Source organism: Polypterus senegalus, chromosome 12, assembly GCF_016835505.1.
Source record: "Polypterus senegalus isolate Bchr_013 chromosome 12, ASM1683550v1, whole genome shotgun sequence".
Lineage (NCBI taxonomy): Eukaryota > Metazoa > Chordata > Cladistia > Polypteriformes > Polypteridae > Polypterus > Polypterus senegalus.
In genome coordinates, this window is record NC_053165.1 from 70,579,198 (window position 1) to 70,602,376 (window position 23,179).

The 23,179-nt window shown below is 40.5% G+C and overlaps 1 protein-coding gene across 1 annotated transcript in view; it reads right to left on the bottom strand.

Annotated features, from left to right (window-relative positions):
- Nucleotides 1-18,681, bottom strand: part of LOC120540958 (protein phosphatase PTC7 homolog) — a 39,972-nt gene extending 21,291 nt beyond the window's left edge. Inside the window, exon 1 of the mRNA XM_039772161.1 lies at nt 18,158-18,681. Coding sequence (XP_039628095.1) covers nt 18,158-18,359 — 202 coding nt within the window. The 5' untranslated portion in view covers nt 18,360-18,681. The remainder of the gene's footprint in view (nt 1-18,157) is intronic.
- Between the last annotated feature and the right edge of the window lie 4,498 nt (nt 18,682-23,179).

A 23,179-nucleotide genomic window follows, 5' to 3' on the forward strand; every position in this document is an offset into this window, starting at 1 on the left:
ACATATGTACATTCAATATTTTCACAACACCACAGACACAATCAGAAACTGGCTTTAGGTAGTTGGCACTAACAAGGAGGAGGAAAAATCTGCATTAAGTGGGAGGATGCCCTGCTTCAGCTTGGCGTCTACCTTGTGCCATGTGGTGCTGGGCTCTGAACTGAATGAATTATACAGATCTGAGAGAAAGTTATTACATGACCAGGAGTGTGGCTGCTAACATTTACTCCACAGTCATCGTAAAGTAGGTATCACTTTCCATCCTAGTTACCCTTAAGACAGTTGCCATGCTCATCTCTATGTAATGATGTCCTTTACAATGACGGAAATATACATGCATACCCGAATATCGAAAGCTTCCAGAGCTACTGCCATGAGGAACTTGTGTCAAAACAAGCCCAAGTTCTATGTGAAGAAACTCCACAGCAAACGTCCTCACACAACATTCTCCAAGGTAGTACACATTTTGAAAGGTGCCAAACACTGCAAAATTTCCTGAGCCATTTGTGTCCCAACTCAAAATACTCACTAAAGCCTTAAATAACAAAAGTAAGTAGGCTGTGCGGTCTTCCTACAGAGTTAAAGTGGCAGTGCAGTGAATGATTAAGCAGTTTTGGTGCTGGACACAGTTTGAAGGTTAGCCAATTACTTATGCAATTACCAAAAACCTAGGGAAGAGACTTGCAAATTTTCATGTCTACAGAAGTTCCAACTTCAGTCACCTTAATGGAAAAATACAAATCAGCAAAAGTGAGCAACTTGTTTAACATAAAATTATATTGACCAAAGCTCTTCATTGTTTTCTGTGACTTGGGAGTGCTGCATCAATTGGTCATGGACCCCGATTCACCTTAAAACAGCATCAGAATGAGGTCAGCATGCATTTACATTCTTGGCCAGAACACATCGTTCATGTTTTTATCAGCTGCTGGAGGCAGGAGGAGGAGAAAACAAGCAGACAAAGCAGGCCCTCCTCCAATCTAGAAATCCCAACATTTACAGGAAGAGATCCAAGAATCAACTACACAGCCATACAAGGAAAAGTTTGCAGTCTGCTCTGTACGAGAATCAGAAAGACAGAAACACAAAAAAGTCAGCATGACTTTGCTCTCAGCCGTCATTAAAGCAGCAACAGGATGGCTACAGGACCCAGCAGCAAAAACAGGTTTCTCAGACACATGCTGAGGCAGCTCAAAGGCAAGAGAGAAAATAAAGTACAGTTACTTAATCTACATCAGAACAAAGAAACAAAAAAAAAAAAAAAAAAGAATAAGAAAGAAAGATTACTAAAGCTGCACAAATCCCAAGGTCATTTTACAAAATGAAATGAGTGGACTGCAGGTCTCACATTTACAGGCCGGACTCATGAGCACGCAGAGTGCACTGGTATGCTGCCTCCCATTTGCCACAGTTATCTACTGCCTCAGACTGGCACCGATTGGCAGGAGCCCCTCCACCTCCCGAACATAAAAGGAAGAGAGGTCACAGAGTTCATTTTATTTACTTCAAGGAATCCAGAGCGTATGGTGTACGGCACACAGTTAAAAAGGTCAAACCTAGCAGATAAGGGCAGCCTGAATGATTTGCATTGCTGTGGCAGGGTGTCCTCTGTGTCTCCATAATTACATTAACCAACCTAAGCTACTTATGCTCAGATTTGCTTCATCTTATTTTACATTTTAATTACATGTCAAATCAATCATGAGACTGATCTACTCCAGCATCTGTCATGGCTAAGCTAAAACACATCCACTTGTCTCACATGCTTTGTTTGGCTTACATTTGTGTCACAGTCCCACTGAAACTATGACGCTGGCCTCCTAGTGACCAACACTTTGAACAGACACTCTAACCCAGCATGCAGTTCTAAAGGTGAGAGAGATCAACTTGCATTTCATGTCCTGAATCTCACCCAGTAGTTTTAAAATGTTAATCTTGGGCAACAACGCACTTAACAAATTATGTATCTGGTGTTGCATTACTTTCCTGAATGGTTCAAATTAAGAAACATCTGTCAACTGTCGCTCCTTCCTCTCCTTTTCTATCACTGAGAAACTTGTCCATGCTTTTATCACGGACCAGCAGTAGCGAGCACATCACACCCATCCTGCTTCGCCTTCACTGGCTCCCTGTGTCTTACAGAATCAAATATAAAATTCTAATAACAACCTACAAAGCCTTAAAACGACCTCGCACCAAACTAATAAAGTAGCAGACAGATTTTGTGTTAACCACTAACTACAAATGTGTTTTTATTAAAAACGCATATCGCTTACACAGACACATAGAACTAAAGCAAATGTTCTGAGATAGTCTAACACCAATGCCAGATGTGCAGTGACGTTTGTGGTCTCTATACTCTGGATAATAACTGAGAATGTATCCCCTACATCGACATAAATGTCACCTGCCTATATGTGGATTTCTTCCACAAAACCTTTCACTCAGGACAAAAACCCCCGTTACAAATATTGATAATCCAACAAAAACTTAAGAAATCAAGTTAATGCCAGAAACAGGAGCAGAGGCAGTACAACATTATCAAGGGACTGCATGTATCTTTATTTAGGGAAACAGGACATTTCAGCAAAATACAAATGCTGTTTAGATTTACAGATGTTTAAGATCAACTGGCCTAGAAGAACTGTGAAATACACAAAAAATGCACATGCAAGACTCTAAAGATACGAAAAAAAACAGAACAGTAATGGCTGACAAGAGCATCAACTTATGAACAATTAAAGAAGCGTTAAGTCAGGAACACCTTCTCCAATACCATCACATTGAGCACTGGTACCCCCATGACCGTGTACCCACTTCTGTTTACTCTGCTGCCTCACACGATTGTATGGCCAAGTAAAGCACTAACAGAATAATTAAGTTTGTGGATCAAATAACAGTAGATATATGACAAATGGAGGACTGGTTCAAGTACAACAAGTGGTCTCTTAATGTAGATAAGACAAAATAGATGAATGTTGACTTCAGGAAAGTCCATCCCCTACACTCCCCGATGCCGTGAAGGAACTGCGGTAGAACTGGTCAAGAGCACCAAATTTCTTGGTGTGCAACTGGCAGCTGACTGTATTTGGTCAATTAAGACAACCATCATTGCCAAGACGGCACAGCAGCAACTCCACTTCCATTGGAGGCTAATGGAGACAAGCCTACCTATTCTACAGGGGCATCATCAAGAGTGTTCTGACCAACTGCAAGATCACCCGATTTGGGAAGTGCAGTGTCTCGGACCTTATCCTTCTACCATGGGTAATGCACACAGCAAAACAGATCATTGTGACCTCTCTGCCCTCCATTAAAGGCACTTTTATGAGGCGCTGTATCAGCTAAGTATTTTGCAATGTGATAATCCAAACCATTCTATGGGCTCTTTGTCCCACTTCCATCTGGCAGAAGGTACTGCGGTATCCAATACTAGTTCTACCACAACTTTTGCTTCTTGGCCATACAGTCTAAACTCTGCGCGGCCCTCCAGCCCTCCGATCTGCTCCTAGTAGCTTATTTATATTCAGCACATACACTTGTTACTACTGATGTTTTAAGTATTAGTTTAAATTTATTACTTATTTCAAAATATCATCTATTAACTATTATATTTTTTACTGATTAACCGATTTACATCATAGTTCTTTGCTTGGCTTGTGCTTGTTCCTGTGTTTATGTGCGTGTTTCACTGTGGTCCTGGCGAATAATAAAGCTGCTTATTACAGGGTGTAAAAAGCGATTTACATTAACATTTTTCACAATAAGGTTACACCATTCGGACACTTAAGACAACATTTAACTAAACATTAGGTTTCATTTACATCAATTTGCATATTGTTTACAGAATATTTGTGTGAGAAGAAGGAATAAAATAAGTTATTTTTTTCTTTTCAGTACTCCTCAGGCACAATGACGACTTATATTTGAAGAAAGAAATACCTGCAAGAAAAAGTAATCCAGAGACAGACCTACAAGCTGACTTAACTGTGAATGACAAATCATTAGCCTTCACTGCCCATATTAGTCCAAAATGCCCAATCTCTTCTGCGAGCAGCCAGCAGCTTTAACAAGGCCTCAACGTAAGCCTGTGGAACACAGGATTTTAATATTACTTATTTGTCTGACACTTTTATCCAAAGCAGCCTACATTTGAGATACAATTGGTTACATTTCTTTTGTTATTCCAATACGCAGGTTAAATGACTTGCACATGGTGCCAGTAGTGGGGTATGAACACACAACCTCAGTGTATGAAGTCCAAAGCTTTAACCCCTAAAGCCAAAGACATGCAGGTTAGGTGCACTAGTAATCCTAAATTATGCCTAGTGTGTGCTTGGTGTGTGCCCTGCGGTGGATTGGCACCCTGCCTGGGGTTCGTTCCTGCCTTGCGCCCTGTGCTGGCTGGGATTGGCTCCACCCGACCCCCGTGACCCTATGTTAGGATATAGCGGGTTGGACAATGACTGACTGACTTCATGGAAACTATTAAGAGCAGTGGGGTGTGGCACACTTATTGCAGCTTCCATTTTGCTGATTGCATACACCGTACATGAATGGACAAAGTGTACAAAAAGCGTGGTGAATATGTTTAAAGTACTCTGAAGCTTACACAACACTTTGAGATAGTGTGGCAGATGCCTAGGGCTTGCCAGCCGGGACGCCAGGAGGATGAGAAGACTGGGAGAGAGGCAATACCTCCCCAAGGACACAAGAGGGCGCTTGGACGATTCCAGAGCCATGGATGGATTGCAGCACTTCCAACACACCAGGAAGGAGGCGGAGGTTAGGAGCACGCACTGATACAGTGCATCGCCACACCCACCAGAAACCAACCCAGGATCCAGATTAGGACCCGAGTGCAGCCATGCAATGAGTGATACCTCAGCACCAGGAAGTGCTGCAGAAAAACCATCAGGGAGCCCCTCTAGCACATCCAGATATAATATAAAAGGGGCCGCATCACTCCATTCTGGAAGTCGGAGGACATGCCTTGCAAAGGGAGGAGTAGGGGTGACAGAAGAGAAATAGAGAAAGAATATAGAGAAGAAAATGACTCAGTTAATTTTTGAAGATTGGAGCACTGTGTAAGGAGCTGTACTAGGACAGAGATCAAGAAATAAAAAGCGTGAGTTTTGTAAGTGTGCCTCTTGTGTCCGTCTGTATCGGGTTTAGTGGCTGCTACACCCTCTACAGGTGTCACACATAAATAACAAGGCCCTACTATGCTAATTAAATTGTGATGCTCTCAATGAATGCCATACTTTGTTTTTAAACACTACACAGGGCTGGTTTATTTACTACCTTTAATACCTAGGGAACTTTGGTGGGCACAATACCACTCTGGCAGCTGATGAAGCTCGTGAGCACCGCAGTCAGTGGTTATAGCAATTAGCAAATGACATGTTGGAAAGGGATAGTTGCTGTTAGCCCAGAAAGCTTTTTTTCAACTTCACAGCCGCAATAAGAATAAAAATACAAACAAAATGATACTGGCATTAGCAAGGAGGTGTTTGACTGCCAAACACAAAGGGAATACAGCAAGCAGCACAGACAAAAACACCGCAGAAGACAAAACAGAGCTTTTTTTTTTTAAATACATTATCATAAACTTTATTCACTGTAACTTTTTATATGCTTAATGTTCCTTATCAAACACTAAGATCTGAAACTGTGCTGCCCCCTCTCAAAGTCCTGAAACCACTAGCATCACCGCCATGGATATGTCATTGTATTTTATACAGCATTCTGCTCTAACAGACACAATACAGTTCACTGTGTTCATCACTGAACACATAGTTTATTCATTGACAAAACCAAAAACCATAAATGGTTTGATTGGCTATTTAGGGAGTGATTCTTCAAATCCAGCTTTGCTCCCACAGGTAGATGTGCTCTGACCAATGCTTTTATCCTGATGGTGCAGAAGGGATGCACTTGAAAGTCTCACAACAAATATGGAAAGGCTTATAATGCTTACAAACTACATATTTTAAATGATCCGTTTCTTCTAAGGAAATGTGGAACCACACAGACTTGTTCTTTAGATGCTCTTCTGCCACACACTCCTAACAAAAGCAGCACAGCCTTAGCTTGCCAACTACAATAATCTCATGCACGTACATAAACATTTCTGTGGGTATTTGACTACTCTGCTGCCATTACCCATCTTACTGTTAAGTTTCCAAGTGAAGGGAAAAACTAATTTTGATGTATGGCTTTTACCAACACATATCCAAAGCCAATTGTGTTCTCCATCACTAAACCCTAACTAGTGTTTTTACACCTTGAGGTTGTGGTTGTATACCATTACTGGAATAATTTAGGTCTTAATCTGTTTGATGCTGTAACATTAGACTCATCTTGGATGGCATTTATAAACATTTCTCAATGTTCCTTGCTCACTTTAACGGTTTCCATTGTTTGTTTTTTTTTGTTTTTTTTTTTTTAAATCTAGTGTCTTCAAAAGCCTCATTTTATTTAGCTGTTTTCAGCCAAACTACAAAATTTTCAGAATAGATTGCTTCCACATTTTATTACCTGCCTAAATAATCCTATCCTGCTCTACATCTGGATTCACATAAGCTTTTGATAGGAGGGCACCTGAATTTGGAGAGTCAGGAGACGTTACTAGGCTGAACGCAAACCAGTTTTTCCATAGCAACGTAAATGCAACATTCTCAAAGGGGACTGTCAGCTTGTTAAAATTATTTATGTTACAAACTTCAAAACTACCCAGTATCTTGCTATACAACCGATTTCCCTCTCTCATATTACAGCACAAGTTTGTGAAAAAAACGCTATTGGGGCTCCTTTATACCCATGCCAACATAGCTTTATAATGAATCATTGAAACTGCTCTTTTATCTTTAACCAAGTCAAAAGATTCTTTCATTTTAGTAATTCTAGTGTGTATTCAAAGAGGGTTGTTGTTGTTGTCTTATAAAAAACGTCTACACGTGTGTGTGGTTGTGTGTCCGTCTGTCTGTCCCGGAAGTGCAATGCTATAACAGCATGAAGCTCAAGACAGCAAGGTGGCCCCAAGCTAACGAGTTGGAAGAAGAAAGTGATCCGTTGCCAAAGTAAAACCACTGAGAAAAGAGAGAACTCTTATGCAAACAAGACGAGCACATCAGCAAAATGGTACCCCTTTTACTTTTCCTTCCGCTGCTAATACACAAGTGAGGCAAACACGCGAGCACAGTAAAAGCTAGGAGAGAGCCGCCCAGAGTAGCCCTTTCAATTACCTGACATCTCTAAATTTCAAAACCGTTTTCTGATGATTTAAAAAATTTCAGGACCCTGGGCTTTTTACAGCACGGGCTTATACAGCTAGTTTATTATAATATTAAATTGAGCTTCTGTAAAAAGCTAAAATTTCCCCCTTATTACAAATTATGATCTGACCATCTATCTCAAGGTCACTTTATTGTGAAATTCTGGGCTAAAACAAATATGACAAAAAACAAATCAACTTATCTTCAATTTTAGAAATTCTGCTTCTAACTTTCTACACATTTGGACACTTGTGCCTTTTTTGTTTTTAATATACCAAACATGAGTGTTTACTTTCTTTTACTATAAGTGCTTCCATGTAGTTTCTTCTTACTAAAGTGTGTTTAAAAGAACTGGACATTATAGGTCATAAGAATGCCAAAGATATTTTTAAAATCTGCACGGTTTTAATTATAGCCTGTTATCTCTACACAGCTTTTGTTTTTTGCGGTCCTCTGGTACAGAACCAGATGGCATTGAAGTTGTTTCCATTATCCCCATAATCAAAACTCCAACAGTAACTTATAATCACTATTTTACCCATAAAATTACTTTCAGTCTTTACTTACAGATCAAATTCACGATATGCTATTTAAATGTTTATACATTTTACTAATAGTATTTATTACTGTTGGAGCAGAGGCAGGTTAAAAGACATGATCAGAATCATTCTTGTTTATCACGGTACCAGAGAACGCGGAGGTATTGCATGTTTGACACACCCAAATTCCACTCTACCCTGTACACATACAGGGTGATGGGTGTCGGTGTTAACCGTTACGCTTCAAATTCACTATCATGGCCACTACAGTGTACTGTCTATTCCTAAGACATCATGTTTATAACACTGTTTTGTTTCCAAATTAATATTGGAAAAGCTTTGGGGTATTTAAAAAAAACCAAAAAAAAAAAAAATAATAAAGTTGACCTCATCACACAGCTAATTCAGAAATTGTCATGATTCTTGTACTCCTAGATCTGTCATCTACACACAGCTGCACTTTTACTTCACTTGAGATGTTACTTGACATACTTCTCTTAATGCATCAATATGGCATTTATTTTTAATCAATCAATTTAATAAACTATTAAATATAACACCGGCTGTAAGCTTCTCCAGTTCACTATGACACCACTCCATAACAATGCTACCATTTGCAGGACCCTTGGTTCCACCTCATTCGCTCACTTCTCGTATTACTTCTCAAGCATATTGGTCTTGTCAGACTACTCATTCCCAAAACTGAGTTTTTTTTCCATAAGGGTACTATCTAAATAAAATATATTATAATTAACAACTTTAATGATTTGATTGCATCCAAAATGACATTTACAACAGTAACTAACGAACTGCTTTCATTCCCTTTCTTAGTGCTCATACCACTTCCAAAGTACATTCAGACTAGCAATTTCCACTAATTAAGAGGTGATAGTAAAGGTGGGGCAGACTACTGTCACACACCACTCCACTACAATCCTTCAAGTTTAATTAACACATACAGAAGCACACACTTGCCTGGCAGTACTAAGCAATCTGTATTGCTCAGCAACATACCGTTTTCCTCTTCCAATGAATAAATAGTCCTCGTCAGTAATCTACAAAAGATATCAGAACTGGCAGATATCCAGTACACATTGTTTCCCATACTACCAGTATGTACTATTACAAAGCAAAATGGAAACAGTTGATTTGCTTTTACTCATAATGCCATGCTAGTGTCATTTCGATTCTGAGATATACCTAGGAAAATAACACAGATAACCCTGATGTCTGATGAAGCTCAGCACCTTTTTTCTCTCCCTAATCTACATGGAGAGAAGCTAATGTGCATAAAAAAACATAACACAGACAGAAAAGGACATTTATTTTGCAAGAATGTGCAGTGTTGACAACAAGAGAGACGCTCCCATCAGCTATACTGCGATAAATACAGGCCTAGCTTAGGTTCAGATGACTGACTTTTGTGCAGCTCAAGCGAGCCCCAATATAATTAGGATGGAGAACAGACAATTAAGTAGGCAAAAAAACCCTCCTCCATCCTTATCCTATTCACAGTGATAATTAGCTCTGGCAGACGTTACTTTATTTGGTAAAGTCCTGCTACAGAGATCTAACTAAATGAAGCCCAACACAATGCAAGGGAGACTCGGTGACGTGTGGCATATCCCCCAAGGCTCCAGGAATCTGCAGATCACACAAGGCAAAGCAGTAGGGAACCATGTGTGACTGTACATCTCAAACACAAACAGGAAATGAAAAGAGATTCAGTGCTGGGAGTGTGCTGTTGGGTATTACTTACCTGGAATGAACACAATTCACAACAGGAATATAAAAAAACAAAAAAACACTCACATTTCAGATTACAACATTTGGATTTAATTCTGCCATCGTCTGCATTCAAGTAAAATCAACCACCTCCATACTTCACATACTCCAGTAGAGACTATCACAGGGGCAATGTGAACCTGATCCATGTTGCTCTTATTGGTTACTGCATTATTTAGTCACCAGGCCATTAAATATCAAAATCTATCTATTATAATTTAAAAATCTTGGGAAGAGAGACGAGACATGACTTTCGCAGGGAGACACTTTCACATCCTGCGAGATGAGACTTTGTACTAAGAGATTTAACTACATCCAGGGCCGGAAATAAAAGACAAAGAGTGGATGACAAAGTAGAACGTTGTAGAGAATTCAAAAACGTTGGCATGATACACATGCAGAGCAGGTTTGAGATAATGGAAATATGAAAATTCACAAGTCTCAAAAAACTTAGGTGAAGATCGAATTAGCGCCAACAAACGAAAATTATTGCTCGGTGAAATAACAGAACAGTGAAAAGAGACCAAATAAATTGCTCGGATTTAAACTTTAAGTCGGAGACTTGTACATCGTCTAATTCGTTTTGCCATCAGGGAAAAGTAGTGTTTCCTCCCAATGAAAAGGCCTATCCACGAGAATTAAAAGATTTGTTGTTCGGTGAAAGCGAAATCCCACGACAGAAAATTTCAAGACAAGAGCTTATTTATGCAAAGAGATTCAGAAAAGTCCTGCCCACATCTAAAACATTTACACACAGTTCAATCATTTCTCATTTGTGTGAATGCTATTGTCAGACACAGTTCGTGTAGAAAGAAAAAAATGATATTCACTCACGGGCAGTTCTACGTTGCGAGAATTAAAATGTTTGTTGTTTGGTGAAAGTGAAATCCACATACGCGAGCGTCAGAGATGTGAAGTTGCTGGTGTGCAGCGCAGGCAGGGGGGTTGGCAAGTGAAGTGAGCACGGGGCAAAGCCCCCTAGTTATCTTTAAAATAATATGCACTTTAAATCAAAACAATCGACTCGGCTATCCTTGACAACCAACACTAAAAAGCTCTTAACAAATTAGTAAAGCGAGCCAAATAATAAAGGAGTGCTCAAAACCTGGTAATCTGTTGGCGGATTAGAAACCCTGATGATCATCAAATCAGAAACTACACTGGGAAACTGTGTCAGAGTTAAAACCCAGGAAAAGGCTGTTAAGCTGACCTGCAGCACACAGAAACATGGTCCTTGCATGGCACAAGCTGTGGTCTGTCTGATAGATAGGCTCATATCTGCCTGTTAATGGTGGTTATGGGTCAGCAAAGCAAACTGACTGGGAACGGCGGGTGCTAAAATGGAATTTTCTACATGGAATGGACGGAAATCAGAACCTTAATAGTAAAAGGTGCATGCAGCTCTGACAGCAGATCACTTCCAGGATGGCAGTGGACAACTTGTTGCTGTGGTGTAGGTTTTAAAAACTTTGTCATGCTTTCTTTAAATTTTCAAAATGAATGGGCGCACGGATCCACTAATGAAGTGGGCACTTTGAATTACCCAGCTTAGGACATTCGGTCTGCCAAAGTACGTGTTTCCAAGTCAGACTGTGAGGCACCTCCATAGAATACTCTACCATGGTCATTCATATACGTCAATTGAGGACCCGAGTGGCTGGACCAGTCCAAGAGGACACCCACGTAAACACCTGGCAGCAGCAGTGAGATTTCCAGGGGGTGGGCCTGGACCATGTACCTGGAGGTCCTGAGCCGTTTCATCATGTGGTGGCTGCGGCAACTTGCTGTACCAGTGCATACTCTCCAACCTGACCTGAAGTAATGTATCTTGTACTGTGACACAACAGTTTAAAGAGTTCAATATGACCGTATGACTAATTCCAGACAGAGGGTGGTCATGGAAAAAACTGCCTCTCTACTCTACAGTACACTGTCACTGCATCCAAATTGCTATGATATGAACACTGGTCTGCTAAGCTGCACCTGTGAATCATTAAGAGAGACAGAAGGGAATAACTTCTTTAACCAGTGAATACTCACTGTATAACATGCAATGGGGAAAAAAAAACCACCAAATAAATCCACAGGCCTACAATAACTAATCTTTATATAATTAAAAAAAAAAAAAAATAATAATATGTGAAGCTACAAAGTACAGTATACACTCGGGCCATGACATGAAGAAATCCACAAAGCTGCCAATAAAAAAAAAGCCACTGAGATCAAGGTAACAGACAGACAACTACTTAGCTTCCAATCAAATTGGGGGAGGGATCGGTGAGCACTTAATTGGAGCTGCTCCAGTATCGACCAATCAGGTTTCTCTTTTTTTTTTTTTTTGACCCCCATCAACTCCCCATCCCCAATCTGATTTCAGAATTTCTTCATTCCTGCTAAACAGATGGCAGAAAACTATCATACTACCATGGCACAGAAAAACAGCTTTCAGTCTGGTCTCAAGAATGGTGCTGCTTTGCAAGTTTAAAAAAAATAAATAAAATAAATAAAGACATTTCTTTCATGTTCAGTAAAGGAAGACAAATAAGATGCTCTAGGCAGATGGAGATTCTTTTTTGAGCAAACGAGGGAATCAAACAAAACAAAAAACTCAAGCAGCAAAAGACCACATGAAATGAAAGAACACAGACACCCCCAAGAAATGCTTGAGGGGAGCACAGTCTGTCCATTAAACACCCCAACAGCAAACTGTTTTGTCACGAAAATGTTAGCTATGTATTCATGGCCACACCACGTGTATCCCTAACAGTTTTACCTGCAGGAAAATACACTGCGAACTAATAAAATTCAGCAACACTTTAATTAAGGTACTGCAAAAATGCTTCTATTACTCATATTCTGCTGTGCAATAAGACCTTAAAAGTAGGGGTCCTCAAACACGGTCCTGGAGGGCCATAGTGGTTGCAGGTTTTTGCTCCAACCCAATTGCTTAATAAGAAGCACTTATTGTTTGAGTAACAGTTCTGCTTCACTTTTGGTGGTCTTGCTCGTTAAGATTTTGAACCCTTATTGCTTATTTTAGTCTTAAACAGCTGAATTCTTGGTTTTTAATGGCTCCTAATTAGCAACAACATGCAAATGACAAAACAGAGCAACATTTCTCCATTTAGCTTGTTACCATCTACACCTATGTGTATTTATCATGTACTACTGCATTTAATACTTGGAAGGAAAGTGAAGAGAAAAAAAGTGGAGGACTGAGAATTACTCCTCCATTTTAGCCTTCAGATCATTTGGATGATATCCTTAGAAAAGGGAAGAAAATCTAGGATATGAGAATGACCTAACAGAATTAAAGCCTAACAAGCCATGAAATTAAATTGTCAAGAATTGCTTTCTAATTAAGGAACAAGGTTAGAACAAAACCTGTAGTCACTGTGGCCCTCCAGGACTGGGATTGCGGACACCTGCCTTATAGGCTCCCTTTGATCTTGCGAACATTTACAAATCAGCAGTAAAGTGCTCATTCACCTTTATGCAGCAGGGCATATCGAAAAATTAATTGTGAATATAAAGCATTCAACAGTCTTATACTCCACTCTGAAATAGCAGGAGAAACGCGTCTCAGTTAAGCCACCTCAGACAAGGCCAAAGTGAAGTTCATTTAGATGGTCATACTGCAGAGATACAGAAATACTTAACTAATGCTTTATAAGTGGTACTAAGGCTATTTGTAAGAGAACAGTAAATGAGTTACAGGCATTACATAAAATACTCAAGTGTTACCTAAATTTAAACTGCAAGAACTCACCTTTGTCTATAATACAGACACTTTGATCACATTTAATTTACTGATCGCTTTACAGCTAAGTCAGTTTACTATTTGGTACCAACCATAGGTTTATAATCTACAATTTGCCAATATAACATTTCTTTGTGCATTACGTATCACTATTGCTACAGCATAATTCTGCGTAAGGAAGGAATCTGCTACTTTTAATAGAGGGATGCAAACATGTCCAAAGTTTATCCCAGCATGAACAGGGCTAGCTAGACACACACCAACAGTCACAACTGGCGATTCAGGTCAACTTCTTTTGGACGTGTAAACACCCAAATGAACACTGGCAGAACATCCAAAGTCCACAGAATCAGCAGAGTTTGATCACAGGTTAATTATTGGCCATAATGTAAGGCAATTAATCAGTGCCATGTTTCAATTCTTCAGCTGTCCACTAGACAGAATCAGAATTAATGTCTGTATTAAGATTGTCAAATTAGACGACCTTTCTAGCGATTTACAGTCATTGCCTTCATTTACATAATCTTGGCCAATCAGAGGACATCTGCAGCGCTTTCCTGTGAAACTGGCAGTCTAACTGGACGTTCATAATGACTAAGACCGACTAGTCTGCATCTTGCTGGGATAATCAAAAAGGTTTCACATTCTCATTAGTAAGAGAGCTGGGCTGTGTACGCAGGAGAGCCAAGAGAGGAATAATGAACATGTTTTGCATCTCACAAACAGAAGCTCGGCTACACTTATGTCTTATTTTAAATACCATAAGAGAATGAGAAAAAAGGGCAGAGATTACTCCTCAACTTGCTACAGCTACTAACCCTTCGTAAAGCACCACTCAGTCAGGGACCACGTTACAGGCAATCAGAAAAAGGGGAGCACACGACTGCACTGGAAGATCAGCACTTGGTTAGTAAATACGACATAGGTTGCGATTTTCAGTCACGTGATTTGATGTGGTGCAGTGTCGAGATCAGCGACTTCCATCGGTAAATCTGACATATCCCAAAACCAAACATCAGGTCACATGACTTCAGCTTTAATGTACACAGAAATGCTTACTGTCTCAAAAACCAATATGTTGATTGCTGTTGAATAAAAAAGTACATATCTGCACAATACTGTAATCTGAACAGAAAACGTGCACTGGAGGCAGATTAAGGATTTTTGTGAAAGTGCAGGAAATCACAGCTAAAAATGCAGACTTCTCATTTAACAAGACACTTACAAAATGGCTCCACATACATAATGATTCTTAGCAAACACTTTTTAAAAAAAGTGAACATCATACATAAAAATGCCTATAATAAATAAAGTAGGCATACAAAGCAAAAACTACTTTAACATATGAACAGCATTAATGAGCAAAACAAATGCTATCTGGGCTTAAAAATGGAAAGCAGATCATTGCACGTCACCCCATGCCTGATTCAAGGTGAACTACAACTGCATTAAGTTCCAAGCTTGAGTCACACTTGGGGGTTATCTTCATCTACAACAACCTTTCACCCACCTGGTCAGGCACTTCTCTTGCAAGAAAAAAAAATAAATAATAAATAAACTGTTCCTGCCATGTGATGCGTGGCAATATCTTAGTTCACTTTTGTTAACTATGTGAGAATCACAAGCGAACAGAAGATGTATCCTCACCTCAAGAAAAACAATTTACATGTGGGAGTATTTCCAGATCCCTTTTGTTATCACAAACATGCGTTGGAAACAATTCCTTTTTTTACTTTCACGTATATGAAGTATTGTAATCATCCCAAGACTGAATGCTGAATTTTGATGAATCTCAACATTTTAGGCTTCCCTGACTTTCTTGTATATGAGGTATAGGGAACATATGGGAATCCTCCAAAAATTCTATTTCAAGATTTTGATGAATCTCAACGTTTTAGACCTCCCCAAGACCAAAAATACCTTTTCTGGAATTATATCTGTGTGTCCGTGTGGAAACACGATAACTCGAGTACGCTTTCACTTAGGTCAACCCAATTTTGCATACAAGTACTAGACACAAAATATTAATTTGTCAAATTTTGTGCTATTTCCGTTTACTTTTTATTCATGCAGCTTCAACTTTACTTTTACAATAATTGTTCAATATTCTAAATTGGCCCTAGTGTGTGCTTGGTGTGTTTGTGTGTGTCCTGCAGTGGGTTGGCACCCTGCCCAGGACTGGTTCCTGCCTTGTGCCCTGTGTTGGCTGGGATTGGCTCCAGAAGACCCCCAAAGTGACCCTGAGTTCAGATTCAGCGGGTTGGAAAATAGAAGGATGGATATTATTGATTTGTTGTTGATGGCTCTTTAATGTACATAATATAAAAATATAATCATTGTCTTGTGGTTTGCTCCGCAAATATTCATCTCTATACCCGAGTATACGAGACAGTCGAGGTGAGACCACTCACGATTTTTTAAACTCTCTTTATATTATATATAATTATAAATACAAACATCAAGTCCTATAAATATCTTAAACATAGTATGTAAACAATTAACATTTAAGTAGTTTATGAAAACACAGTACATTATATACAGAATAATCAAAAATACAAAGGAGGGGGATGTTAAATTAAGCTCTGGAAACAGACAGGATCATTACAGGTTTTGATTACTAGAGATCGTATTTTTTGAGAATTAAATATTACTGCTAAATCTAAAAAAAAAAATTAACAAAGGAGATTTTAAAAATCTGCAATGAACAATTATCTAAAATTAAAATAACACCGATCAAAAACTTAACTCTCATTTCCTTGATAAGCAAACTAAATGTAGTAAATTCTCAAATTTAGGTAAAGTCACATTTTTTGCCCGAAGCTATTTGTTTACAGAACAACAAAAAATTATACTGCATTACAGGGGAAGAACTTGATACGTACTTTATACATCCTTACAATAAAGATCACAATGTATGCTAAAATTTTTTCCTTAAAAAACATTAGGAGTGCATGTGTTGTTCAAAATGGTAAACCGTACTTTTAAGCAGTTTTGTTTTTTTTTTTTTTTTAAATAAAGCAGTCAAGGCACTACATTTGGTTCTCTCTCTATTTTATATACATATATAAAAAAATACCTCCATCTATATCCATCTGAACATCTATTTTGTAATGCATACTGTAGGTAGATAAAATTTGATTTTACATTTTGCTTTTAAAAAGAAAATATTCTGCTCCGATTTTAGTGATATCATTCCTGTACAAGTAACCTCTTTTACACTTTCTTGGATAGACTTGATTACTTAAGGTCATCCCAGTCATTGTCACTATTACATATTTTTTTTCCTCTGGAAACTTGGAATTGAACTTCCTACTAAAACTCATTACGTTACATGAAATTCACAAAAACATCAAGATACGAGTTAATGCCAGAATACCCTTACCCCACCAATTTATGTAAAAATAAGGATTTTCTTTTAACTGAAATAACTGGAGAGGGCAAGATTATAATTGTAACGTGAACTGTTCAAACCTCCGGAAACCCAATTGAGGATCTGTTTTTGAAAGAACAGAGGTGACTTTCTCAATAACAAAGCAGGGGAGAACTGGGCTTTAACATACCATCTAAAACGCAAGCTAAATTCCTTTACACTCTGGATTCATCCCATCAACAACACTGGCCGTTACCTTTGAGGACTGTCATTGACACTGCCAACATGGCTGACACCTTGCGTGACCAGACTGACCTTTACTGCGCACAAACTGGGCCACACGCGCTACTCGTTTTTTTTTTTTTTCTTCCACTCAGTAAGCCACGCAAGTCAAGTATGACGATTATTTTATTCGATGATTAACTTAACAGTAAAGACAACGCATATTTCAGTGAAATGGGGGGTGATCGCAGGCCACGTGGAAAGTTGACCTTCCTTGGTCTTGACTGGGGAGCCCGGCGCGATCACGTGACGGTGCGTGCCTGGCATCTTCCGTGGTTTTTTTCGCCTCCGAAGACGCGCGTCGGACTAGCGTGCGTGCCGACACAAGCAGGCGCAGGCGCAGTGGGCTCGAGCCGCATTTCTAGGTGAAAGGGCACGGCAGCCTGTAGTCTCGAGCAGGTTTCAAAACGGGGTTGTAATGTGTAACAACAAAGCATTTACAAAGAAAAAAAAAACTATTAGGGATTCTCAGTAGCGCTATAGCCTTCCATCTGTGTGTCATCAGACAACGAAACAATAATAAAAGATGAATAGAAAGCAAACGAAACCAAAAACAAACGATCAATTGTTCCAAGGTCTTTAGAACAACAAACAGTTTAACCTTCAGAATTCAGTCAATGAGATCCTATCAAACAACTTGACAGAATGGTGAAGAGAGAAGCAAAAATAAAACAAAAAACCACAAACGTAAACGTTTAAAACAATGTCACCAAAATCTGTCAAGAAACCTATAACTGAAAAATGAGCCGAATCGGAATATAATACGGCAACGGTAATGATGCCGGCATGCACGGAGTCACATTGTCTAGCAATTTCAGGACAATTAAGAGTTGTGGGGATCTGGAATACACTACCGAGATATGGAGCCAACGCTGAAACCCTGACAACCTCTAGATGAGATATTGGGCCAGTTTAGCTATTCGCTAAATATACGAGCGAAAATTCAACCGAATGGTATAGACAAAGAAATGCAATTCACGAACTTCAACTAAAATGTGCAAAAAGAAATTCAGAAGGAACCTGAGAAACAGGTTGCACCGACTAACAAGAGGATTCTTGAGAGATGTGACACTTAGCACAATTAAAGGACAACGAACTGCACAGCAGCGTGACCACCCATCAGGACGCACCCGGGGACACTTACCCAAGACGTCGGCGGTCCTGTGCCGGGCTACGAAGCAGGCGTCATCCCCGTAGCACATGCCTTTCTTCAAGATGCCCTTCCGGAAGTCTTTGCCGAAGCCGCAGCTGGCGGTCACCAGGCTGTAATCCCGGCTATCTGTTTGGGAAAGTCCACCCAGGACAGCCCTGGCAACCAGTCTGCCATAGGAGAGTACGGAGAACATCCCCCAAGGCCGCGGTGCCCCTCACGCCCCCACTCCTCTTCTCGCTCTCTTTCTCTCCGACTGTCTCTCACACACACACTTAACTCTGTCCTCGTCTGTCACTTGTCGCAGAGCCCACCGACATGCAGTCGAAAGTGTCCGGCTGGGCCTGACCTGGCGTGCTACGAGGCTCGCGCGGACAAGCCGCGAGTTTGTCGCTCGGCGCTCTATACCTTCACGAGTCTAACGGAGTCCGCATCCCCTGAGCGCTCCGTGCCCACCGCCATCTTTTTCACCCATCTCGCTCCGGATTGTGCACACAGCCGGAACGAATCCGGCGAACTAATCAGGCGCGTGACTCTTACGTCAGCAAGCAACGTCGGCTCGTCGTTACGCAATGCGCGCTCCTTAAAAGGAGAGGCGCGCGATCACAGTTACCTTGGCGCTGCTGTGTTGTCGTTGTCGGAAGGCAGGAGGGACAGGGAGTGTGCGGCATGACCCGCGGAGTTTCCAAGAAGTGCACCCAATAAAATAAATTTTGGAGGAACGTGGAGTTCTGAGCTGCTCGAGACATTGGCGCTAACGTGAAAAGAATGGAATGCGCATGCGGCATCGCGGAATATGGACGCTGGATGTTCTAATCAATTAGTAGTATTTTATCTCAGGGATATTTCTGGTGTTTTTTTGTCTGGGAGAGGCGGCCGGGGGCGATAAGTTCAAAGTCACACAAATTTCCCAAAGATCATGAACCAACCCCGGACGGAAAGCCAGAATTGTAGAGGGAGACTTTCTGCTTTTATTTCTGTACTATATCGTTTTCTAAAATGGCTTAATCGAGGGTTACAGCGAAAGGGAGCTGGAGCCTTCCCCAGCAAACACAGAGCGCAAGGTAGGAACAATCACTGGATAGTGTGCCAGTCCACCGCAGTGTAGACACACAATACACATAACCTTGCATGTGTTTGGACTCGGGGAAAGACCGCAATGTCTTGTGGTCTTTCTTTAATCTTACAATATATTTATATATATATATTATATATACTAGAGGGCTTTGCTCGCCAACCCCCGGCCTGTGCTAGGCGCCAGCCACTTCGTGTCTCTGCCGTTCTTGTATGTGGATTTCACTTTCACCAAACAACAAATCTTTTAATTCTCGTGGATAGGCCTCTTCATTGGGAAGAAACACCACTTATCCCCGATGGCAACATGAATTAGACGATCTACAAGTCTCCGACTTAAACTTTAAATCCAAACAATATATTCAACCTCTTTTCGCTGTTCTGTTACTTCACTGAGTAATAATTTCCATTTGTTAGCGCTAATGCGTTCTTTACGATCCTTTTTTTTTGAGACATTTGAATTTTCGTACTTCCATTATCTCTAACCTGCTCTGTATGTTTATCACACCAGCGTTTTTGAATTCTTTACGACGTTCTACTTTGTCATCTACTCTTTGTCTTTTATTTCCGGCCCCAGCGTGGTCACATCTCTTGGCACAAAGTCTCGTCTCATGGGACGTGAAAGCGTCTCTCTGAGAAAGTCACGTCTCGTTCCAGGATTTTTTCATATAACAGAATTTTGATTTTTGATTACATTTTGCCTGAAGAAGGAACGTCTGCTGCCTGGAAACTTGCATATTGTAATCTTTTTACTTTGCCAATAAAAGGTGACTTTTCACCACATTCACATAATAGAGAGATATGTTATATATAAATGATTTGGCTAGGAGTTTAAACAAGTTGGTCAAGTCTGCAGACGATCGTAGTCACCGTGAGGCTCTACGCAGCGTATTGCTGTTGGTATAAAGGAGCCCCAGTAATGTCCTTGCTGAATAATTTGTTGCCTGAAAGTCCTCTGAGTTACGGGGTCATAGAGAGCATGTGCAGCATTGTTCATAGCGGCACTCAATTTTATTACAATACTCTCCTCCATTGCTACTTCCAGGGGGTCCAGAATGGGTCCCATAAGTGAGCTTGCCCTTTTCATTAGCTTGTCGATTGAATGGGCGTCTCTAGAAGTCACGTGACCAGCCCACCACAGCATTGAATACCGCACTGGCTGTCACAGAGTGGTAAGGGTGGCAGTTTAATGTAAAAAAAAAAAAAAAGGACAAAGAGCTACATGAATGTCAGGCATCAATGCAGAGTGACCTAAGGGAATAAAAGTCAGAAAAGAATGTCGGGGTTTAGGCTGACTTGCGATTTCATTATCTAAGCGATTAAAAGGCAAACATATCGTAAAAATTGTTGAATATAAATGAGGGAACGTTCCGCTCAGATTATAGAAAGCGCCAGTTAGACCACATCTGGAGTCATGTGTGCATTTCTGGTCACCATTCTACATAAAAGACATAGCATCCCAAGATTTAGGGACATATCCTACTGTGACAGACTGTGGAAGATAAATTAGACTTTGCGGCCACATAATCATTTAGGGCTAATATGGTTATGGTGCATAAAGTGTTTTGGTATGCGTTCCATATTGAAATATGTCATCTGTCTTAGAAGTAGTATAAAGGGTTAATCAATATGTTCTAAGCTTGTTTAAGCAGATTAAGGTCAAATGAACAACGGGCAACAAGAAAAGTTGTAGCTGATGCTTTGAAGAAGTGGCTGACTGTCATGTACCCAGTAAGAGCTGACAGTTGTCACGTAAACAGAAAACTCCATAAAGAGGAAAGGACAAGTATGTAGCAGAATGAGACTTTTATTTAGGTGTGTCAGGTAAATGAACCAATCAGAGAAAATGTCAGATGTTGTGTAAGCATTAATTCATGGAGGGGCCTGGCAGTGTCTCTGCCATCACATTTCTACACGGGCCTGGTAATGTCTCTGCCAAGACGGGCCTGGTGGTGTCTTTACCAAGACGGGCCTGGCGGTGTCTCTGCTATCACATTCATACAGGGGCCTGGCAGTGCCTTACCAAGATGGGCCTGGTGGTGTCTCTGCTATCAAATTCATAGAGGGGCCTGGTAGTGTCTCAGCTAAGACGGGCCTGGTTGTGTCTCTGCCAACAGGGGCCTGGTGATGTCTCTGCTATCACATTCATAGAGGGACCTTGCGGTGTCTCTACCAAGAGGGGCCTGGCAGTGTCTTTACCAAGACGGGCCTGGCAGTGTCTTAACCAAGATGGGCTTGGTGGTGTCTTTGCTATCAAATTCATAGAGGGGCCTGGTAGTGTCTCTGCCAAGAAGGGCCTGGCGGTGTCTTTACCAAGATGGGCCTGACGGTGTCTCAGCCAAAAGGGGCTTGGCGGTGTCTCTACCAATAGGGGCTTGGCGGTGTCTTTACCAAGACGAACCTGGCGGTGTCTCTAATATCACATTCATAGAGGGGCCTGATACTGTCTTTACCAAGAGGGGCCTGGTAGTGTCTCTGCCATCACATTTAATACAGGGGCCTGGCGGTGTCTCTGGCAAGAGGGGCCTGGCGGTGTTTTTACCAAGACGGGCCTGGCGTTGTCTCTGCTATCAAATTCGTAGAAGGGCCTGGTAGAGTCTCTGCCAAGATGGGCCTGGTGAAACAGAGGTAACCTGGAGCTACCGCTCTGTGAATGATAAAAGCACTTTAAGAAATGAGGTAAACTAAACAGCAGATTGCGTCCAAGATGACATCTAGTGGACACTGAAGAAAATGCATTCCTCTGCCCCGCTTCACCTCACCTCACATTTGAGATGGATTTGAATTAGACGTTCAGATCGAAGGTTAACCCGGGTTCTCCACGCCATATTCAACCACACGGTCCTCTCACCTCTCACTGGTGTGAATGCTTTTGTCAGACACACACAGTTCCTGCGCTCTCAGCTCTTATAAATCTTACCATTTTCCTCACCTTAAGTTCCCAATTAAAGAAGATTTATTATGTCCAAACCTTATTGAAGAATTTCATCATGAAGTGCTATTAACAGAAGAAATGAGCACACGGGCAATCCTAGCACCGAGAAATGATGAAGTCAAACGAATCAAAGTGAAAATTATCAAACGGTTATGTTGCAAATTGGTGAAATGCGTATCAATAGACTCTGCTGAAACAGTTGGTGGTGATGGTGCGGAAGATGAAAAAATCAACTTACAATATCTCGAAGAATATCTACAACCATTAACACCGTCCGGTCTTCCATTGGACAAATTACTGTAGAAAGAAGGATGTATCCAAGAAAGCTAATGCAGTACATCTTCAGGAGATAACATGAGACACCAAAGGAGATCTTGATATGCCGTTCGTATTAAAACGTTTACAGTTTTCCGTTAGAAAAGCTTTAACAAAGACAATTAACAAATCTCAGGAACAAACATTCAAAAATGTTGGTTTATTTAATAGAGAGAAAGAAACAAAAATTCACTCACAGACAGTTTATACGTTGTGCTGTCACGATGAAAGTCCAAACACAGAATGAAAATTCAATGCGAATTTCATTTAAAAAATTGTTTTTACTGAAGTTTTACAGTAAAAGTGTAAGTTTAAAAAAAAGTTTTTGCGTGTTCATTTCAAAGCCAAACAGAACAAAATCGTATTACGCAACAAATACCTTTAACGCTACATAAAACATCATTTACTTTCAATTTATTACGTTTTACTATTTTTTAATATGGTTAATTACTCGCTGTAATGTAAGCTAGTTAGGAAATTGTACATCCGCATCCCATATGCAAGCAGCAGGGGCCTCATGTATAACGGCGTGCGTAGAACTCGCACTATAACATGGCGTAAGCACAAAAGCCGAAATGTGTTTACGCACAGAAAAATCCAGATGCAGGAATCTGAGCGTACTCCAACTTCCACGTTCTTCCGCTACATAAATCCCGATCAGCGGGAAAACTAACGCTCGTGCACGCGCTTTA